Source organism: Apodemus sylvaticus, chromosome X (genome assembly GCF_947179515.1).
Source record: "Apodemus sylvaticus chromosome X, mApoSyl1.1, whole genome shotgun sequence".
Taxonomy (NCBI): domain Eukaryota; kingdom Metazoa; phylum Chordata; class Mammalia; order Rodentia; family Muridae; genus Apodemus; species Apodemus sylvaticus.
The window spans coordinates 58,975,398-58,997,269 of record NC_067495.1 but is presented as its reverse complement, the minus strand read 5'-3'; the positions used below and the strand labels follow the sequence as shown (position 1 = coordinate 58,997,269).

The following is a 21,872-nucleotide window of genomic DNA, read 5'->3' as shown; positions in this document are numbered from 1 at the left end:
TCTTATACTAATGCCTTCTATACCTAACTACAGTAGAAACAACACCTAAATACATGAACATGGGGAAAAATCAGTCATCCAAAGGGCAGTGTTGGAAGTTACTGTTGTTTGGATACTCTCTTATGGATTTATGAAGTCTTTATCAAAAATTCGACCAGGATTCTGAAATCTTTCATGGGTTCTGCATCCACTGAGAATCATAAGAAAGCATTGAAAAATCTCCCTAAAATGTTCACACATCTACCCAGATCTAGTACAAATTGGCACTCACTTCAAGAGATATCTTACAAATCCCTCTTACCACAGACCATCATCATCATCCATTCTCTGGTTATGTAGGAAGATCTACAGTTACATAACTCTTCTGTGTCTTATCTCCCTTAGCTGTAATTGAGAGCAACAACAAACCTCCAGGGTTGTTTTACAACCTTTACAAAGATGGCAGATTTGACTAGCACATATTGGAATTCATAGTTTTTCTTTAAGAAAAATAAAGAACATGAATTTGGGTGGGTAGAGAGATGGAGAAGAATCTCGGAGGAGTTGAGGAGGGGAAAGAAAATAAGCAAAACCTACTGTATGAAATTCTCAAAGAATAAATAAAAAAAAACATTAAAATATGCTTGAAGCAGAGGGTGTTAAGAGGGACCAAATGTCTTCTAGAAGCTAGAAGTTGTGCTGAGTGCTTACAAGGCTGCCTCACATTGTTCCTAGGCATTCCAAGGTAAAAATCTTCATGTTTCTGCTGAGCAGCTGTGAGACAAGAGAACATCTCAGTCAAGAAACATTGATGCCATTAATTAGATGTTAAATGAACCAAAAAATATCACTTCCTCTTTGTGGGTCTCAGTGTTATCATCCACATATAGATCAACAGTTTGACTAGATTGCTTATAATTCTAGGTTCTCTTTCTTCAGATCTACTAGGAAAGCACTTAAAATTGCCGTGATGCTAAGCACTGTAAACCTCTTAAGAATTCTCTCTTAAAAAACAAACAAACAAACAAACTTGAGCCTGTTTGTGATCTGTAGGAATGTGCTTGTCTAATTTAAGAAACTGTTAGAGGTGTCTGGTTTCCAGCTTCCTAATTCAGATAACACAGTAAAACGAAGTCCACTCACACAATGAGATGTCCAAGAGAGGAAAGAAGAAAAAAAAATTGAAAGACTGAGAAAGAAAAATCAAAACTTTACCCCTGTTTTCTTTCTTGCTTTTCTTTTTTCTTTTTAGCTTCCTAAAAAAGAATGTTGTGTGTTTCCTGACATAAATTAGGAGGAAAAATGGATTTCATTTTTTGCCTAGACCTATTGAAAAGGTAGCAGTGTGTTCCTCTGTGACAGCACCAACAAAAGGGCCAAGGATCCATGTGTCTATTATATACATACATCCTGTCTCTGAGCTCTTCTCTTAGCCATGTGATGAAGATTAAAAGTTCACATGAGCACAGATGGTAAACTGTGCTTCCTGTTTTGTGGTTGTATGATAAGAGTGACTTAAGATCTACCCATCTTGGTTTCAGAAGAAGCAGAACTCTGACTTCTGAAGTATGAGATGGTAGAAAGATGATGGTCCACATGTTCCTTCTAATGAAGAGAATCGCTGATGATATACCAGCTGTTTCAGGTTTGGGGCACTTTCTTAGGAAGGCAGTCTCCACTGTGATACCCGAACTACTTGGTAGCTGTTTGTTTTCTTTCTACAATACTCTTGTCTTTCCTCACTTCTTTCAGTTTTACCAGACTGTCTTTGACCTTCTCATGGCTGCTTTGGTTGTTTCTTTAGACATGGCATTATTTTCCTCATTGGTTCAGTATATTTAAATAACTGTGGGGAAGGTTTGGTGTGTAAAAGTGAATGCTGACTTAGGTTCAGGCAGACCAAAATTCAAATTCCAGCTTCTCAAATGAGGAAAACAGGCTTTGTGGCTTGCGTATTTGAGCTTTTTATTTATATGCAGTAAGTATTTGGCAAACACTGACTGTATGCCTGAGTATATTTAGAATTAGGTCTACTCTTATGAGGAGAGCCATAGAGACTGATACTAGTCTCACCAGGAGGTGTTATGAATTTACTAGAGGGCATTAATTATCACAGCACAGATAGATATGAAAGGAGTAAGAACCCTATTCCTTGTCTACTTCAGAAAGATTTGTTTGCTCTTCCCAGTTTTCTAGTTAGTGTTTTGTTAAATAGGCTAGGTTGATCTGAAACTTACAATGTAACCTACACGTGGCTGTTCAACTTGTTGCTTCAACTTTCCTGCCTCTGCCATCCGGAAAACTGACTTTACAACTAGTCTGACTTTTAGTCAGTGGCAAATTCTTTGCATGGGCCACAAATTTGGCACTGACAGAGACTTAGTGGGTACCAATTAAATAAGTACCACAGCAAAATTATTTATTCGATAAGCCGGTAGTTAATCTTATTAATAGGAAAATCAAATTATAGGCATGAGCCACCACCATACTTGGGTTATTAATTCCTTAACTTTAGTTCTTTTTTCATAGACTTTTCAGTTATCAAAGATCATGGCTCTCTCTGGTAGGCTCAGAACAGTTTCATTTCTAAGAATGGACAGAGAGGGAACATGAACACCAAATAACAGGTTTCAAAATGTTCACACATATTCATTATCGTGAAGTCATGATGACTTCTTGCAGAGGTCGGTTATCTATGTTTCTTGTTATGGAACTAGATCTCAAAGACGACAGACATAACTACTATGTCTGAAGAGACACTTACCTTGCAGTGGAAACAAACTATGAAAAAGAACCACATATTGACAATCACCAGGAGGAGATTCTCCTGAGGGATTGAAAAAGCTGTCTACAGTACACTCATAAGCATATAAGTGCTTATGACAGAGGACTGAGAAATCAGTTAGATATGAGAGAAAGCGGTAATAGATACAAGAAATCTTGCAAGCAGCAAATTTAGCGTAAACACTATAGATAATTGATTAATGGTATAAGTGCTATGGGTAATTTCTCACTAATAACTACTTAAAAGGAACAATCTATAACTAAGCATCTATAAGCTACTGTAAAGCATCAGTGGCAAATTCTTTGCATGGGCTACAAATTTAGCACTGATAGAGACTTAGTGGGTACCAATTAAAATAAGTATCATAGCAAAATTATTTATCTGACAAGCCTGTAGTTAATCTTATTAATAGGAAAATCAAAATTAAGCCAGACTAGTTGTAAAGTCAGGGCTTCCTGGAGTAATATAAGACAGATCCATAACTCAGATGGCCACTCAGGCTTTACTTTTGTCAGATAGATTTTTAAACATAATATTTGGTACCAGATATTTCTTAAAGCCCTTTCTGTGTACCATTTGGGGTACATACTGCAAAACATATATATGTATATGATGTGTATGTGTATCTACATCTATGTATTTATCTATGTATCTATGCATCTATGTATCTATATATCTGTGTATCTATGTATTATCTATCATCTATCTATGTGTCATAATTATCTAAAAGGTTATAAAGTTTAGACAAATGTGTAAATTTTTAAAAAGTTTTCCTCTGAGGATCTTTTAAGATTGAGTGATATAACAGCTCATTAAAAAAATCCCCATCTAGAATTTCTAAGCTTATTTTTCTCCTGTTTAATAATAAAGCACAAGAAGCCACTATACTAGGTATTCTATAAAATTTCAACAACTGGGAATAATTTGTAACTGTGATGTGCTCTAGATTGCTACATAGGTATCAGGAGGCTAGGGATGAGTAAAATTTATTGTACACATTTGCAAGTACAAGAGAGACCACCTGAACCAAAAGTCAACAAACTGCCTCCCACAGGCCAAACCTATCTTTGTGAGGGTAAGAGTTGAGGATTTCTTTTTTTTTTTTTTTATGGGTTTACAACACCAAAAGAAAAATAATACTTAATGGCATGTGAAAATTAAGTGAAGTTCAAATTTTAGTGCCCATAAAATTTTATTGGAATCCAGCTACACCCATTAGTTTTTAGATGGTCTACAAAGGCAAGGCTGAATAGCTGAGATGGAGGCCAGGTTACCTGCATGGCTTAAAATATTTATTACCTGTCCTTTTATAGAAAAAGTTTATCTGCCTCCCATCTAGAATCTCATCTGACAGTAACATTTAAGTTAAAGGGAGATAAAAAGATGATCAGAGCTTTATAGGATGATCTCTGGGACTCATGAAGTCAGGATCAGTCACCTTTTGGGCCCAAAATACCTGATCAAGTCTTTGTTGAATCTACAAGCTGATGTTTCTAGTTGAATTAATTTGCGCCTGGGAAACATGACTCAAAGAGTCAGGGAGTGAAGTGGACACTATCATACACCAAAAACTTGCTATAAAACTCAAAATGAGGTAACATTCAATTCCACATGAGTTGAGGTGGGAAAGTGGATTTAAAGGACAGAACGAGTTCAATAAAGGTTCACTTATATTTTTTCCCTCACAAAAACCTGGGGTGGGAGAGAAAATCAAAGCCATACTTATATAAAATTTGCCAAGGAAACTAAATTGGGACCTATTGTAAACATCAGTGAGGATGGTGTAATTCTTTGAGTTCAGAATGTAAACTACAGTTTCAATTTTATGATGTGTACCAAACAGTGCACCATGTGTACAAAACAAATGGATGTGCAGTCTCAAATGTTTTACTAGAAAATGTCTGAAAAATAGTAAATTCTCAAGTCCATAATGTGCATAATGAATTAATTAACCCTCTTTGAAACATGATAATAGAGATGGGGATTCATAGCCTGATTTTCCACATGAGCAAATGGAAAAGAAAGGAAGTTAGTCATTCATGGTCACAAAGACAATCTCAGTCCTTGATGTTAACCCAGCCTTTCCACATGCATTCTCAGCTCTTTCTAGCCCTGTTCGAAGATTGAGTTTTTATTGATCTAGGTCTAGCATTTACCATCTGCTACAAAGTCAAACTCCAAGCACATACAGGTATAAAATGCATCTGTGTTTGCTGAAACAATAGGGGTGTTTAAAGTTATAGAATTGTCACAAAATTCTAAGCTGGGAAGACATTTATTTATTTAAAATCTGATTTTATTTTTACTTATGTGTATGTATGTATGTATGTATGTATGTATGTATGCATGTATGTGTGGGGGTGTGTGGGGCAGAAAGTAGTTATAGATGAATGAAGGCACCCAGGGAGTCAAGAAGGTTCTGGAACCTTCCAGAAATCCTGGAACTGGAGTTACAGGCAGTAGTGGGTCACTATATATTTGTGTTAGGAACTGAACTCATGTCTTTGGCAAAGAAATTCGTTCTCATATAACTTGAACCATCTCTCCAGCCTCTGGAAGGACATTTATAAAATATATTTATTCTACAAACAGAAAACTAAAGCCTAAAGAGGGAAATTTCTTATTACCCAGCTAAGTCCTTTGAACCAATATAAAGGCGCCACCTTTCTTTGATTTCCTGGTTTCATAAGATAGTAGTTAATTTTCCTTCCCGGTCACTTTCCCAGTTACCTTAGCCACCTACAAATACATTTTCTCTTCCACCTATTTCAAACTCATTGGCCATTCCCAAACATATCCATTCCCACATTCATACCCACATGACCTCTGCTATTTCACTCTTTTTCAAATTAGTGATTTAGCCTCCAGGACCTATTCTTCTTTCAAGAATATACACAGCCTTCCCCGCTCAGCCCAAATCTCACTTACCCTTTAGTATTAACAGCTACAAGAAACTGTGGGGGCTATCCCTTCTTTTCCTTTCCAACAAGAAAACCTGGCCAGATTACAATCAACTCTGTGCAGAGCCCCCTGCCAGTGACAGCTTGAAAACATCACGCTTTATAAACCACCAAAGCTAGAAATGAATTTTTGTCTGACATGTCAGGCTTTTAACTCTTGTACCTGTGCCCAGACCAGAGATCTTTGACAAATGTGTATAATGTGACAGTCAATGTGCTAAATACTCAGTCATATTTAATTAATAGCGAATGAGTAAGAGAAATGTTTGTAACTATATTTTCTCTAAGACAGGTAAAATTTCAAATTGCAATGCTTCCAAATAGACAGTATAGATACATATTAAAATATTAAAAAAATCAATATATATTCTTTGTGGGTAATAATATATTCTCCTGCTTTCAAATAGAGTTGATGCTAGTAAACCCAAAGCATCTATCTTTTACAGGGAAGAAAAGAAACACCAGCTATAGATTATTATTATTATTGTTATTGTTATTGTTATTATTATTATCTGTTTTAAATAAAGAATACCTCAGTAGGTATTCTTGACTGGCCTAGAACTCACTGTGTAGATCAAGCTAGCCTCAAAATTGCAAATACACTAACTCAGCTCTGCTTCCTGAGTATTGTGATAGTACTAACTTTTTGTCTTATTTTGTTTGCCCTAAAATATCTTTTTCTATCTCTCAAAAGACTGATAATTGAAACCTAGGGCCCACATTCCAAAGTAACCAAACAGTTGAGATTGTTTACTCTATAAGACATCCAGAGGTACCATAAATTATCTAACAAAATCCTCAATGTAACATGGGAACCCCTCTTTCATGTTGTGGGTCAGAGAAGTTGATTAAATAATATAGGCTATTGTCATTGCCCTTGGCTGCCTCCCAGATGTTGAAGGCAAGTCCTTAGTAAGGCTTGGAGTAATTGAGTTGATAGTGGTCTGGAAGCCTCTTTTTTTGAGGACTCTAATAGTATTTAAAGGAGCTATGCAAGCCTCCAAGTGAGAAAATCAAGCAGCAGTCCTACTCAGCTGTAAAGACTCTGAATGAAAATAATGATCAGTACAGAAAAATTTTCCCAAAGGTACAATAGTGACATTTTTGTTTTTCTCTGAGACAAAGTTCCTGATATGTTATTCAGTTTTATGTGGTTAGTTATAAGCACATATACAAATAAGCAACACTAATTGAACTCAATAAGTTGGATTTATATAGACACATCTATATGTGTGTATGTGTATTGTATGTATATGTTTATGTATGTATATACCAATAATCATTCAAAAGGAAGAAGTCATAAATTTGAAAGAAATTAGCAGGAATAAAAGAAGAGTTAGAGCAGGGAAATAGATTATCCAACCTCAAGTTGCCATTTTTTTTCTTTTTGGTATTTATGAGACAGTCTACATATGAGACAGTCTACAGTAAGGCTGTTCCAGACCTTACTATGTAAATAAGGCTGACCTCAAACTCTGTGTCACAAGTATTAGGAAAAAGGCATGTACCACCATGCTTTGCAGCCCCCAAGTGGTCATTCTTAACTATATATCCTTATGACCAACACTAAATGGACTCACATACATGTATATATGTATATGTGTATATGTGACTATGTGCATATATGTATATATATGTACATATCATATATGCATATATGAATACAAAATGAGATAAAATTACATAAAATAATGTAGCCAGTTTGTTCCATGCCTGAATTTTTACATGGAGCATATTCTTTAGTCAGGATGTTCTTTCATGCATAAACTTCTGCTGTGCAAACCACATTCTTTAAGCAATTGCACTGTCTTTAATTTGTGTTATGGAAAAACTGTGAAATAAACTTGTATGATGTTTAAAACAAAATAAATACCCTTTAGTGATCTTAATTTTCTTAAAGTATTACTGAGTTTCAGGAACTTAAATATAACTCTAGGATTTGAATCATGTGTAGACCTTGCTGGATTTCTGCGTTCTGAATACTGAATGGTCCCCTGGTGCCCACATTCCTTGTCTGTCATGTTTTCAAATAGTCTAGAATCTACATGATGGTAGAGATCCTTCCATGCAGCCCTGGTAGCTGACCTTCTGCCTTCTTCTTTTAGTTCTAAATTCTCCAGAAAAGTGCCATGTAGGATAGGATAGTATGACTGACAACTCTTCCCTTTGACCGCATCGGTGATCATTTCTCTTGTTTTATAAAAGCAACCACTTAGTCACCTAGATTTCTAAGATCCTATGGTGGCACACTGGCCATGATCTAATCTGGTAATTTGAACTCATTTTCCTTCTGGTATGGCTACCACTGTAATGCGGAGCCTGCTGCTTTGGATTAGCTTTTGAATGCTACTCTGCTTCTTTCCCTGCTGTGAGAACAGGATCACCTGTGACAGGGTGTTAGGAAGCAAGGGCTGTTCATTGGAAAAGCTGGGGTGATCTGAAGTCCCTGGAACACGTTTTCACTTCCATTTCTGATAGTTCTTTCATAAATACTGCTAAGAAAGAAAGGCACTGCTTTAAGACTTTTTCTAAAGGTCTAGGCTTCTGCCTTAGAGCCTTGGATCTCATGCTAGTCTACTATGGACAGCAGCAATGGGCCATTTGAGAGTAAAGGTGAAACACATAGCTCATTTTCAGTAATATCAAGTGCTGGTTGCCTCCCAGTACCTTGGGGATTTGGAAGGAAAGGGTAGCTTTGTGTTTTGAATGTATTTCTCGCACCTACTAAAATGCAGACATTAAAATCATTGCTAGATTGGCTGTCAGTGAGGACAAGTATTCCCTTGTGCTTCTGTCATGCTGAGTATATTTCTCAGGAAATGGATTTCTTTTCAGATGCTTCTTTTGCATGAGAAAGGGCTGTCTGTTTTGGTTCTGACTTAAACTCTTCCTGACCAGGTAGAAAGAAGGAAAATCTCACTGGCAGGAAGCTCCCCTTTGTGGGAAGCCAGAGACCAGGGTAGGGTTGCAAAGTAGTATTTAAAACTGAGTCTGGCCGGGCAGTGGTGGTGCGCACCAGTAATCCCAGCACTTGGGAGGCAGAGGCAGGCAGATTTCTGAGTTCGAGGCCGACCTGGTGGTCTACAGAGTTCCAGTACAGCCAGGGCTGCACAGAGAAACCCTGTCTCAAAAAACAAAACAAAACAAAAAAACAGAGTGGCTGCTCCAGCTGAAGGGCCATCAGCAGTGGAACCAAGGCGACACAGGGTCCAGTTAGGCCCTGCGCCCACGACCACTGACCTTCGCTGACCAGCCGGGCGGCAAGCAACTGCGGTTCTGCGGAGCCTTTCGCTGCACGGAAGCCACTTCAGAACTCGGCTGCCCGCCAGTCAGGAGAGACTCACCGCCATCTTGATCCCGGGCTCCAGAGATCGGTCAGACTGAGGTACACAAACATAATCCTAGGCCCAACACCGCAGGGGTCTGAGCCAGACGGGCGTTGGCCTGCACCCAGGCCCTGGGCTGTTCGAGTGGCCATCGGGGCGCCAACCCAGCCAGGAGTTTTTTTTTTTTTTTGCCCCGGCCAGTGCACGCGCCGCCATTTTGCCTACAGGAGCCAGAGTGCTCGGGAGGGCAGAGACTGCTAACAAGCGTAGCCTGAGGCTAACAAAACGGGGGTCTAGGCCCCAAAAGGCACAGGACTAACCCCAAGAACTGGGCGGCTTGGTGGGCCATCTGTGTGTCAACCAGCCCAGGAGGTTATTAGCACAACAGACTCTCCCGGTGCTTTCGCGGAGCGCGGACGCGCACGCCCGCCATCCGGGTCACCTGGCGGACCCAAATAACAGACATAGCCCTAGGGGAACTTTGCTCGGACCTTGGCCTCCCAGGCGTTTGCCTGGACTCAGGGCCCAGGCGACAAGGCTAACCTAGTGTGCGCCAGCCCGGTTGGGGAAATCGGCTGCCCAGCGGAGTGAGCGGAGCACAGGGGAGGTCACAGCAACATTCACCTTCGGAGCTCCCTGGGGGTGCACACGGGTTCCACCTGGTCCACAGACACAATCTGGGGCAAGGCCTCAGGCAGAAGCCCCCAGCTCAAATCTCTCCGCTTCAGATCAGCCTGGGTGGCCGCCACATCTCCAGGTCCCTCAAGAGGCTAGTGGGGGCTTCCGGGCGGCCAGCTGGGAAAAGTCGGTGTGCTCCGATAAATCCTGCGGGCCCCAGCGGGAGCCTTCAGGTGCCTGCTTTGGGATCTGAACAGCCTGGAAAACAGCACCCTGTCTATAGGCAGTGCAGAGTGTAAGCTGTGCACCAGAGGCCAACGGGGAAGGGGCAGCTTGCACTGGTGAGCCCAGCACTGACAAGACCAAGTAACACCAGTGAGAGCTAGATGGCAAAAGGCAAACGCAGAAACGTCACTAACAGAAATCAAGGCAATATGGCAACATCTGAACCAAATTCTCCTCTACCAGCAAGTCCTGGATACCCCATCACACCAGTAAAACAAGATTTGGATTTAAAATCACTGGTCATGATGCTGGTACAGGAACACATGAAGGTCATTGAGGAGAAAATGGATCAAAAGTTAGAAGCCCTTGCAAGGGAAACACAAAAATCATTGAAAGAAATCCAGGAGAATACAAAAGCCAACAAGGAGGAAATGCAAAAAACACTTAAAGAAATACAGGAGAACTTTGCTCAACAGGCTGAGGTCATGAAAGACGAAACACAAAAATCTCTTAAAGAAATACAGGAGAACTTTGGTCAACAGGCTGAGCTCATGAAAGAGGAAACACAAAAATCTCTTAAAGAATTACAGGAAAACACAAACATGCAAGGGAAGGAGCTAAGCAAAACCATCCAGGATCTAAAATCAGAAGTAGAAACAACTAAGAAAACTCAAAGGGAGACAACTTTGGAGATAGAAAGCCTTGGGAAGAAATCAGGGGACAGAGATGCAAATATCAACAACAGAATACAAGAGATAGAAGAAAGAATCTCAGATGCTGAAGATTCCATAGAAACCATGGACTCAACAGTTAAAGAAAATGCAAAGTGCAAAAAGCTTGTAACCCAAAATATCCAGGAAATCCAGGACACAATGAGAAGACCAAACCTAAGGATTATAGGCATAGATGAGAGTGAAGATTTACAACTTAAAGGGCCAGCAAATATCTTCAATAAAATTATGGAAGAAAACTTCCCTAACCTAAAGAGAGAGATGCCCATGAATATACAAGAAGCCTACAGAACTCCAAACAGACTGGACCAGAACAGAAATACTTCCCGTCACATAATAATCAAAACACCAAATGTTCTAAACAAAGAAAGAATACTAAAGGCAGTAAGAGAAAAAGGCCAAGTAACATATAAAGGAAGACCTATCAGAATCACAGCAGACTTTTCACCTGAGACTATGAAGGCTAGAAGGTCCTGGGCAGATCTCATGCAGACTCTAAGAGAACACAAATGCCAACCAAAACTACTATATCCAGCAAAACTCTCAATCACCATAGATGGAGAAACTAAGATATTTCACGACAAAACCAAGTTCACCCAATATCTATCCACAAACCCAGCCCTAAAAAGGATAATAGGAGGACAACACCAATACAAGGAGGGAAACTCCACCCTGAAAAAAGCAAGATAGTAACCTTTCATCAAACCCAAATAAGTTAAGCAATCAAATTTAAAAAATAACGTCAAAAATGATAGGAAGTAACAATCACTATTCCTTAATATCTCTTAACATCAATGGACTCAATGCCCCAATAAAAAGACACAGACTAACTGACTGGATACGTAAACAGGACCCTACATTTTGCTGCTTACAGGAAACACACCTAAGGGTCAAAGACAAACACTACCTTAGAGTAAAAGGCTGGAAGACAATTTTACAAGCAAATGGTCTCAGGAAACAAGCTGGAGTAGCCATTTTAATATCAGATAAAATTGACTTTCAACCCAAAGTCATCAAAAGAGACTCTGAGGGACACTTCTTGCTGGTCAAAGGAAAAATACAACAAGAAGAACTCTCAATCCTGAACATCTATGCTCCAAATGCAAGGGCACCCTCTTTCATAAAAGAAACTTTATTAAAACTCAAAGCACACATTGCACCTAACACAATAATTGTTGGTGACTTCAACACTGCACTTTCCTCAATGGACCGATCAGGAAAACAGAAACTAAACAAGGACACAATGAAACTAATTGAAGCTTTGGACCAATTAGATTTAACTGATATATATAGAACATTCTATCCTAAAACAAAAGAATATACCTTTTTTTCAGCACCTCATGGTACCTTCTCCAAAATCGACCATATAATTGGTCACAAGACAGACCTCAACAAATATAAAAAGATAGAACTAATCCCATGCCTCCTATCTGATCACTATGGAATAAAAGTGGTCTTCAATAGCAACAGAAACAACAGAAAACCCACAAACACGTGGAGATTGAACAATACTCTACTCAATGACACCTTGGTCAAGGAAGAAATAAAGAAAGAAATTAAAGACTTTTTAGAACACAATGAAAATGAAAACACAACATACCCAAATCTATGGGACACAATGAAAGCAGTGCTAAGAGGAAAACTCATAGCCCTGAGTGCCTCCAAAAAGAAAATGGAGAGAGCATACATTACCAACTTAATGACACACCTGAAAGCCCTAGAACAAAAAGAAGCTATTTCACCCAGGAGGAGTAGAAGGCAGGAAATCATCAAACTCAGGGCCGAAATCAATCAAGTAGAAACAAAGAGAACCATACAAAAAATCAACAAAACTAGGAGCTGGTTCTTTGAGAAAATCAACAAGATAGATAAACCCTTAGCCAGACTGACCAAAGGGCACAGAGAAAGTATCCAAATTAACAAACTTAGAAATGAAAAGGGAGACATAACAACGGAAACTGAGGAAATCCAAAAAATCATCAGATCCTACTACAAGAGCCTGTACTCAACACAACTGGAGAATCTGGAGGAAATGGACAATTTCCTTGACAGATACCAAATACCAAAATTAAATCAGGACCAACTAGACCATCTAAACAGTCCCATAAAGCCTAAAGAAATAGAAGGAGTCATAGAAAGTCTTCCAACCAAAAAAAGCACAGGACCAGATGGTTTCAGTGCAGAATTCTACCAGACCTTCAAAGAAGAGTTAACACCAATACTCTTCAAACTATTCCACAAAATAGAAACAGAAGGAACACTACCCAATTCCTTCTACGAAGCCACAATTACGCTGATACCAAAGCCACACAAAGATCCAACAAAGAAAGAGAACTTCAGACCAATTTCCCTTATGAACATCGATGCAAAAATACTCAACAAAATTCTTGCCAACCGAATCCAAGAACACATCAAAACGATCATCCACCATGATCAAGTAGGCTTTATCCCGGGAATGCAGGGTTGGTTCAATATACGGAAATCCATCAATACAATCCACTACATAAACAAACTCAAAGAACAAAATCATATGGTCATTTCATTGGATGCTGAAAAAGCATTTGACAAAATTCAGCATCCTTTCATGCTTAAAGTCTTGGAGAGAACAGGAATTCAAGGCCCATACCTAAACATAGTAAAAGCAATATACAGCAAACCGGTAGCCAGCATCAAACTAAACGGAGAGAAACTTGAAGCAATCCCACTGAAATCAGGGACCAGACAAGGCTGCCCCCTTTCTCCTTATCTTTTCAATATTGTACTTGAGGTACTAGCTCGGGCAATTCGACAACATAAGGAGGTCAAAGGGATACAAATTGGAAAGGAGGAAGTCAAACTATCATTATTTGCAGACGACATGATCGTCTACCTAAGTGACCCAAAGAACTCCACTAGAGAGCTCCTACAGCTGATAAACAACTTCAGCAAAGTGGCAGGTTACAAAATCAACTCAAGCAAATCAGTGGCCTTCCTATACTCAAAGGATAAGCAGGCTGAGAAAGAAATTAGGGAAATGACCCCCTTCACAATAGCCACAAACAGTATAAAGTATCTTGGGGTGACTCTTACCAAACATGCGAAAGATCTGTATGGCAAGAACTTCAAGACTCTGAAGAAGGAAATGGAAGAAGACCTCAAAAAATGGGAAAACCTCCCATGCTCATGGATCGGTAGAATCAATATAGTTAAAATGGCCATTTTGCCTAAAGCACTATACAGATTCAATGCAATACCCATCAAAATCCCAACTCAATTCTTCACAGAGTTAGAAAGAGCAATTATCAAATTCATCTGGAACAACAAAAAACCCAGGATAGCTAAAACTATTCTCAGCAACAAAAGAAAATCTGGGGGAATCAGTATCCCTGACCTCAAGCAATACTACAGAGCAATAGTGTTAAAAACTGCATGGTATTGGTACAGTGACAGGCAGGAGGATCAATGGAACAGGATTGAAGATCCAGAAATGAACCCACACACCTATGGCCACTTGATCCTCGACAAAGAGGCTGAAAACATCCAATGGAAAAAAGATAGCCTTTTCAACAAATGGTGCTGGTTCAACTGGAGGTCAGCATGCAGAAGAATGCGAATTGATCCATCCTTGTCTCCTTGTACTAAGCTCAAATCCAAATGGATCAAGGACCTCCACATAAAGCCAGACACTCTGAAGCTAATAGAAAAGAAACTGGGGAAGACCCTTGAGGACATCGGTACAGGGAGAAAGTTTCTGAACAGAACACCAATAGCGTATGCTCTAAGAGCAAGAATTGACAAATGGGACCTCATAAGGTTACAGAGTTTCTGTAAGGCAAAGGACACCGTCAAGAGGACAGATCGGCAACCAACAAATTGGGAAAAGATCTTCACCAATCCTACATCAGATAGAGGGCTAATATCCAATATATATAAAGAACTCAAGAAGTTAGACTCCAGAAAACCGAACAACCCTATTAAAAAATGGGGTACAGAGTTAAACAAAGAATTCTCACCTGAAGAACTTCGGATGGCGGAGAAGCATCTTAAAAAATGCTCCACTTCATTAGTCATTAGGGAAATGCAAATCAAAACAACCCTAAGATTTCATCTTACACCAGTCAGAATGGCTAAGATTAAAAATTCAGGAGACAGCAGGTGTTGGAGAGGGTGCGGAGAAAGAGGAACACTCCTCCACTGCTGGTGGGGTTGCAAATTGGTACAACCACTCTGGAAAGCAGTCTGGCGGTTCCTCCGAAAACTGGGCACCTCACTTCCAGAAGATCCTGCTATACCACTCCTGGGCATATACCCAGAGGATTCCCCACCATGTAATAAGGATACATGCTCTACTATGTTCATAGCAGCCCTATTTATAATTGCCAGATGCTGGAAAGAACCCAGGTATCCCTCAACAGAAGAGTGGATACAAAAAATGTGGTATATCTACACAATGGAGTACTATTCAGCCATTAGAAACAATGAATTCATGAAATTCTTAGGCAAATGGATGGAGCTAGAGAACATCATACTAAGTGAGGTAACCCAGACTCAAAAGGTGAATCATGGTATGCACTCACTAATAAGTGGTTATTAACCTAGAAAACTGGAATACCCAAAACATAATCCACACATCAAATGAGATACAAGAAGAAAGCAGGAGTGGTCCCTGGTTCTGGAAAGACTCAGTGAAACAGTATTTGGCAAAACCAGAACGGGGAACTGGGAGGGGGTGGGAGGGAGGACAGGGGAAGAGAAGGGGGCTTACGGGACTTTCGGGGAGTGGGGGGGGGGCTAGAAAAGGGGAAATCATTTGAAATGTAAATAAATTATATCAAATAAAAAAAAAAGACAAAAAAAAAAAAAAACAAACAAACAAAAAAAAAAAAAAAAAAAAAAAAAAAAAACAAAAAAACAGCTGAGTCTGCTGCCACAGTAGACCCTGTAGGGACAGCTTTTCATTGTCTCTTTGAAAAAGGAATACCAGACTGAGGAAAATTAGTAGAGTGTATGAATGAAGGTTTAACCCCACCCCCCACCCCCACCCAGTGATTAAGAAGGGAGGGATCACTGGACTACATTAAAGGACTGGAATGGGAGTTTTGCTAGATGATGTAGGTTAGAAACATCCTAATTAGTGCAGATAACAAGTAAAGGCTTCATCACACTTAGCTGGATACAAAATGCAAGTTACACTGGGATTCTGAAACAACTGTCATGCCCTGAAGGCAATCCTCTAATGCTTCTCTCTGATTCTTCCCTACCTTGGAGTTCTTATTGCAAAGAGAGGTCCCAAAGAGGCAGCAAGCAGGAGGGAGCAGGTGCAGACACTGATGGTCTGCTGAACACTGAGAACACTTCCTTTTCTGGGGGTAAAGCCAGGAAGCTTTTGCTAAGGAACAGCCTCATATTCTCTACAGAAAACAGCCTGTAGACTCAGTTGGGGTTTCTCCACTTCTAACCTCTCTAATAAGGACAGGCTTTTTTTTTCCTCACTAGGAAGCAGAGTTGAAAACAAGCAGGAAGGAAATTTAATTTTTCAAATCATTAATTTTGCTTTCATTCCTAGGAGCCACCAAGCACCAAGTACCAGCTGGGACCATCTACATCACCTTCATTGCTCGTACAACCAGGGCAACCAACACAGCTCAGCAAATACAACCATGTGCTTCTTTGTACTGTGAGAGGGTCCTTGCTAATGACTCAGCCTCTTAGATTATCAGAGGGCCCTGGAAGGTCACTGTCCTTCTCTGGGAGGCAAAAGAGCAGGGGAAAATATCAGGAAGTAGGTAAGACATTTTACCTTCAGCAGCTCTTTTGAAGAAGACCTTGCAGCTGCCACAAGTGAGCGCTCCATAGTGACAGCCAGAAGCTTCATCTCCACAGATCAGGCAGGTCTTCTGGGGTGGAAAGTAATAGTCGATGGGTAAAACGTGGTCCCTGGTACTGTCCAAACTGAAAAGACATACGCACACACACACAGAACAAAGCAGCAGATGTCAGTGGGTGGCAGAAATCCATCAGAACTCTATGGTCTTCTGAGACACTGTACATATAAGTCACTATTCTATGGATTGCTCAAGTGAATCAGTATGAAGCTGAACTCTTGAGACCTTCTCTGAGTGTGGTGTTTGTAAGGTTTCCCATGGTACTGGCAGGACACTTTGAATCCTGCCAAGGAATTCAACAAATTCTGAGGGAGCAGACAATCTCATGGGCTCTGCATTTGTAAGAGAAGGAAGATGACTGGAAACCTGAAGTTAAGGTATCAATTTAATGTGATTCATTAATGACAACACATACAGTCATGAAATGGTATGAGCCTAACTCTATATCTTACTTCTTCCAAAGAGAGGACTATGATCAACCTGTATCAAATACCAGAAGACTTTCATATATTTTAGTTCTTGGAGCATGGAGTCTTACCTGTAAAACAGCAATATTGTCACCTGTAGTACTGAGTTATTGCTGTGACAACATGAATCAGATGGCTTTACTGATGTTTACTTATGTTTATCTGATGAATCAGTTACTTTTGATATTAATATACGAGTAAGGGATAAATTAGTATTATCATACCGGTTTTCATTGTTCTTTTATATAAATTCCTTTGCTTCCTTCTTGAGCCTCTCAGTATCACATGGGCTTGTCCCTTTCCCTGTTCTGTAACAAAAATGTAACAGAATCCTTGTACCATACACTTTTCCTAAGAAATGATACTAGAGAACATCATACTAAGTGAGGTAACCCTGACTCAAAAGGTGAATCATGGTATGCACTCACTAATAAGTGGATATTAACCTAGAAAACTGGAATACCCAAAACATAATCTACACATCAAATGAGGTACAAGAAGAAAGGAAGAGTGGCCCCTTGTTCTGGAAAGACTCAGTGAAGCAGTATTCGGCAAAACCAGAACGAGGAAGTGGGAAGGGGTGGGTGGGAGGACAGGGGTAGAGAAGGGGACTTACGGGACTTTCGGGGAGTGGGGGGCTAGAAAAGGGGACATCATTTGAAATGCAAATAAAAAATATATCGAATAAAAAAAAAGAAAAAAAAAAAGAAACGATACACAGAACTGTTGAATAGTGTGAGGGATGCTGTCAAAACCTTTACAAGACTTGTAGGTTCCCTGGATGAGGTTAGTGCTTTAGAAGTCACCTAGTCTATGTGCTTAGATCCAAGATCTGTGCCTACACTCTTCAGGTAGATATGAAAGTAAAGAGACAGAAAAGCAATTCTAAACTCCTCACTGTTGTTAGTTCTCTATCTCTTTTAGTAATGACTTCATTTGTCCAAATAGAATATGCTTCTTGCTAACCAAATATCAAATTTTGTCTTTGTTTCATGTCCTATGTCAAAAATTAAATAAAATACAAGTGACTTCTTATGTTTATCTGCTTCAAAGACGTCAATTGTCTGCACTCATAGCCATAGGACTACAACTTCCATGATTTATCTGTGTTTCTCTACCAAAGAAGGAAGAAAAATGAGCCAGAACTAGAGTTTACTTCTTGTGCTTAGAGGTTTTATCACACCCTAACAACCAAACAAAACATAATTATTTTCTCATTAATACTGAACAGAGGAAACAAGGAAGAATAATAAAGGACAGGGTTAAAATGATTTCATACCAAGCCACATTTATCTCTTTCTAAATTCAATATAGTTTTCCTTTCCTTAATATCTTCTCAATATTCACCTCTGCTTTTTACTAATGGCTCTTTGTTTTCATGCTTAGTATAGTCCCTAGAAACCGGAAAAGTATTCAGTTCTTTTCCCTCCCACTCAAATGAACATCTCTGGCAAGGTACAAGCAAAGAAAACTTAGACTATATTTTATAAGTCTTCAGGACAGGAATACTAACCTTTCTTCAAGACCTGAGTGAAAAAAAGAAAGAAAGAAAAAATAAAAAAAATAAAAGAATTTCAAATGCTAGTTCTATAAATATGAAAAGTTAGTAAAATGGTGGCCCCTATTCTTTTTCACAAACCTTTTCATGTCATAACTAAAAATTAAACCAAACCAAGGCTAGCAGAGCCACATGTTTTTAAAGAAAGGAGTCCATTTCAAATATACAAGTCAGCCAAGTGCAAAGAACATCACTCACTGTTTTGCTTAAAATCATTCACTTGGGTAAATATTGTGCCTCCATTTTGAGTCCAGAAAGAAGCAGAAGACAATTAATGTATGTTCTTTCCCCTTTGCAGCCCACTATCTACTAGAAACTCAAGAGGCAAGAAAAGTAAAATACCACAGGAAATAATATGATTTTGACTGCTACATAGATGAAAGCAGACGAACAACAGGATTATTTATAAAAGATAAAAGTGTCCATACAGGTAAGTGAAAACACTAATAATATTTTTAGGTACAAATTACATGTCAAGTTAACAAAGTGGAAAAATACAGAAAATAGATAAATTATTCTTTAAAAGAAGACTTTAAGAAAAAGCATTGCTCTTTAGTGAGTCACTTAAGCCAGAGAAATTTGAAAGCTGTGTGATACAAATTCTATCTACAGTTAATATAACACTGCACACATTTGTTAGGAGGGTAGGTATTGCATTATCAATTACAAAGTTAAAGAAATATACATGTTTACAGTCATTGTAGTTCAAATAATCTAATCAAATGTATACCTAAGAGAATGTTAAAACAATCACCATCTTGTTGTATAGACATGTACTTAAAAAAATGATACCATAAAAATTAGTAAAAGAAAGTAGGGGAGAACAAAACTAATGAAGATGATTCTTAGAATCTAGTCTTCACTTTGATTAAAAGCCCAAGTAAATGCAGGTTTCACTAGACACGTTTCTCCTCTCCGTTTTCCCTTCTCCTTTCTCCTCTACTCAGTTCTCACAATGTTTTGGACAGCAGCAGCACTCCTGACTCTCTTTGTGTGAACAAGGGCATGCTGTAGTTCTGACTCATAGGCTAAACTTTGGGCGATGAAAACAGAAATTCTGGCTGCAGTTTCTTTTCCAAGATTCATATTCCAGTGAAACTTTTGTACATGTGACCAGGAAGCACATGCATGAATGTTCAGAGGAGCTTTGTTTATAGAAGCAGAAATGCCAAATATCTACTGATAGGAGAAAAGAGAAATGAATTTTGGCATATTTATTCAACAAGCTACAAGCTATCAACGGCAATGACCCTGACTGAAACCTCCTAGGTAAATCTGGCATAATAATGTCTAACAGGCCTAGCTTGTTAGAGGATGCATTTAATTTTGATGTATAAATTTCCAAAGAAAGCAACACTATTGTTAAAGAGTATATGTTATTAACATTTAAGAGAATAATACATCCTAAATTTAGGACAATGTTAAGCTTTGAGGTATTGCTGGAGGGGATGATCTGAAGAGGAAAGAAATATCATGACACACCAACCACATGTTAGGTAGAATTTTAGGGCAATGAACATAGCTGACCAACGTTTCATGACCTTGAATTCTAGCAGTCTTAGTGTAATGGTGTTAATACCACTGTGGGTTCTATAATGGGAGCACATGAGTATTCATTCATTTTATCATTAGGCATATATTCTTTATTATTATGACTATAATAATAATTAAATAAGAACCTGAAAAAAATTTAATATCTTCCTAAACAACACTCTGTATGCAAGCATAAAAGTTTGCTTTGAGAACAAGTGCATCATGTTTCCTCCCCAACTCCCCTAGTTTACATTGCTTACTTAAAGATGCACAGCTAATTAAATAGAAGTGGACTGCCAAAAGCTGTCAGCCTGATAATACCAAGTCAACCTTGAAGAAAGTTGGACACATGGCCTTTAGAACTTAGCTGTTTCTCCCTCCTTTCCTCCCTCTCCCTCCATCCTTCCCTCCCTCTCTTATTTGCTTCTCTCCATTCTTGCTCCCAAATATTCTTGTTACCAATTCATTGAGGCACTTTGAACGTTGGCCTCGTTTTAGCAAGCCACCAATGATTATGGAACCAAAAGTCTCATACCAATTTTCCTTATTAGGTCTAGTAATGTTTCCTTATTAGCTCCGGAGTTGGGTGGGGGGAAGCAGAGGAGAAGAGAGGAGAGAGAGAGAGAGAGAAAGAGAGAGAGAGAGAGAGAGAGAGAGAGAGAGAGAGAGAGAGAGAGAGAGAGAGAGAGAGAGAGAGGAGAGAGAGCGCATGGCTTTATAGCCAGTCAGACCTGTGTTAGATTCCTTCAACAACCGAAGTTTGGGTAAACATTGTTAAAAATTGATTAACCATAAATGTAGAAATTTATTTTCTGATTCTTAATAGCGTTCTGATATATGTGACCATCTCATGTCAATATGATTGACATTTCCTTTGAAATTTTTGCCTTTTATTTAATTGTTGCATATACATAAAGTTTCAAACTCAAAAAAATATTAAGAAGATAACACACTGGGTGGACAGAGAAGAGAGAAGAGAAGAGAAGGAGAGAGAGAAAGAGAGAGAGAGGTCTTGTCAACAACTTATCTCAATTTTCTCCATCTCATTTTCCTTAAATTTTTTTTTCTTCTTAAACATTCAGTTTAAGTTTTGAAGTAAGGGTTTCCAGTCAGAATTTTGGATTTTCTTTATTTTTAATCTGAAGATTGTTTTGTCCATTTTAGGATTTTTATATTTCAATAAGAACTTTAGGACCAGTTTTCAACTTCTGCTAAGAAAGCAGTTAGGATTTTAAAATTATCATTAATATACATTGTGCAAGGGAATAGTTTCACTGTAATATTTACATACATAGATATGTTATGTTTTGATCATGTTAACAATCCTTTCAAATTCTTTTTCTCCTCATTCCTAAGCCACTATTTTGCTAGAGTGTTCCTTAATTAAGAATTCTTGACACCTCAACAATACTAAATCTTTTGATACATGAAGATGAGGTGATTTTCTCATTTATTTATTTTTTCTATATGATATTACTTTCTATGATATTTTGTGATTTTTCAGTGGGCCAGTGCTGTACTTATTTTGTTAAATTCATTCATATTTTCTGCTATTTTGGTTATAGTAAATGATCTTTTTAAAAATTTTTCAGATTATTCTTTTCCAGAATATACAAATGTAGTTGGGCTTTACACAAAAGTCTTTAATTCTGCAACCTGACTTAAATCGCTTGGTTATTTCTAATAGTTCATGGTGGGTTTCTTAAAACTAGCCCTGCTACGATCATACTGTCTACAATGGAAGATAATTTACTTCTTTCTTTTTAATCTTGGTGCTTGTTACTTGTTTTCCTTGCCTAATTACTGTGGTTAGAATCTCTGAAAGA

At 38.6% G+C, this 21,872-nt stretch overlaps 1 protein-coding gene and 1 long non-coding RNA gene across 2 annotated transcripts in view; one reads left to right on the top strand and one right to left on the bottom strand.

The window, feature by feature from the left end:
- Ar (androgen receptor) overlaps nt 1–21,872 on the bottom strand; it is a 176,135-nt gene that overhangs the window by 58,213 nt on the left and 96,050 nt on the right. Inside the window, exon 2 of the mRNA XM_052170921.1 lies at nt 16,404–16,555. Within this exon, the coding sequence (XP_052026881.1) occupies nt 16,404–16,555 (152 nt within the window). The remainder of the gene's footprint in view (nt 1–16,403; nt 16,556–21,872) is intronic.
- On the top strand, nt 1,538–20,109 carry LOC127675018 (uncharacterized). Its single transcript, XR_007975427.1, has 3 exons — nt 1,538–1,624; nt 16,170–16,389; nt 18,812–20,109. It is a non-coding gene; the product is annotated as an uncharacterized LOC127675018 (long non-coding RNA).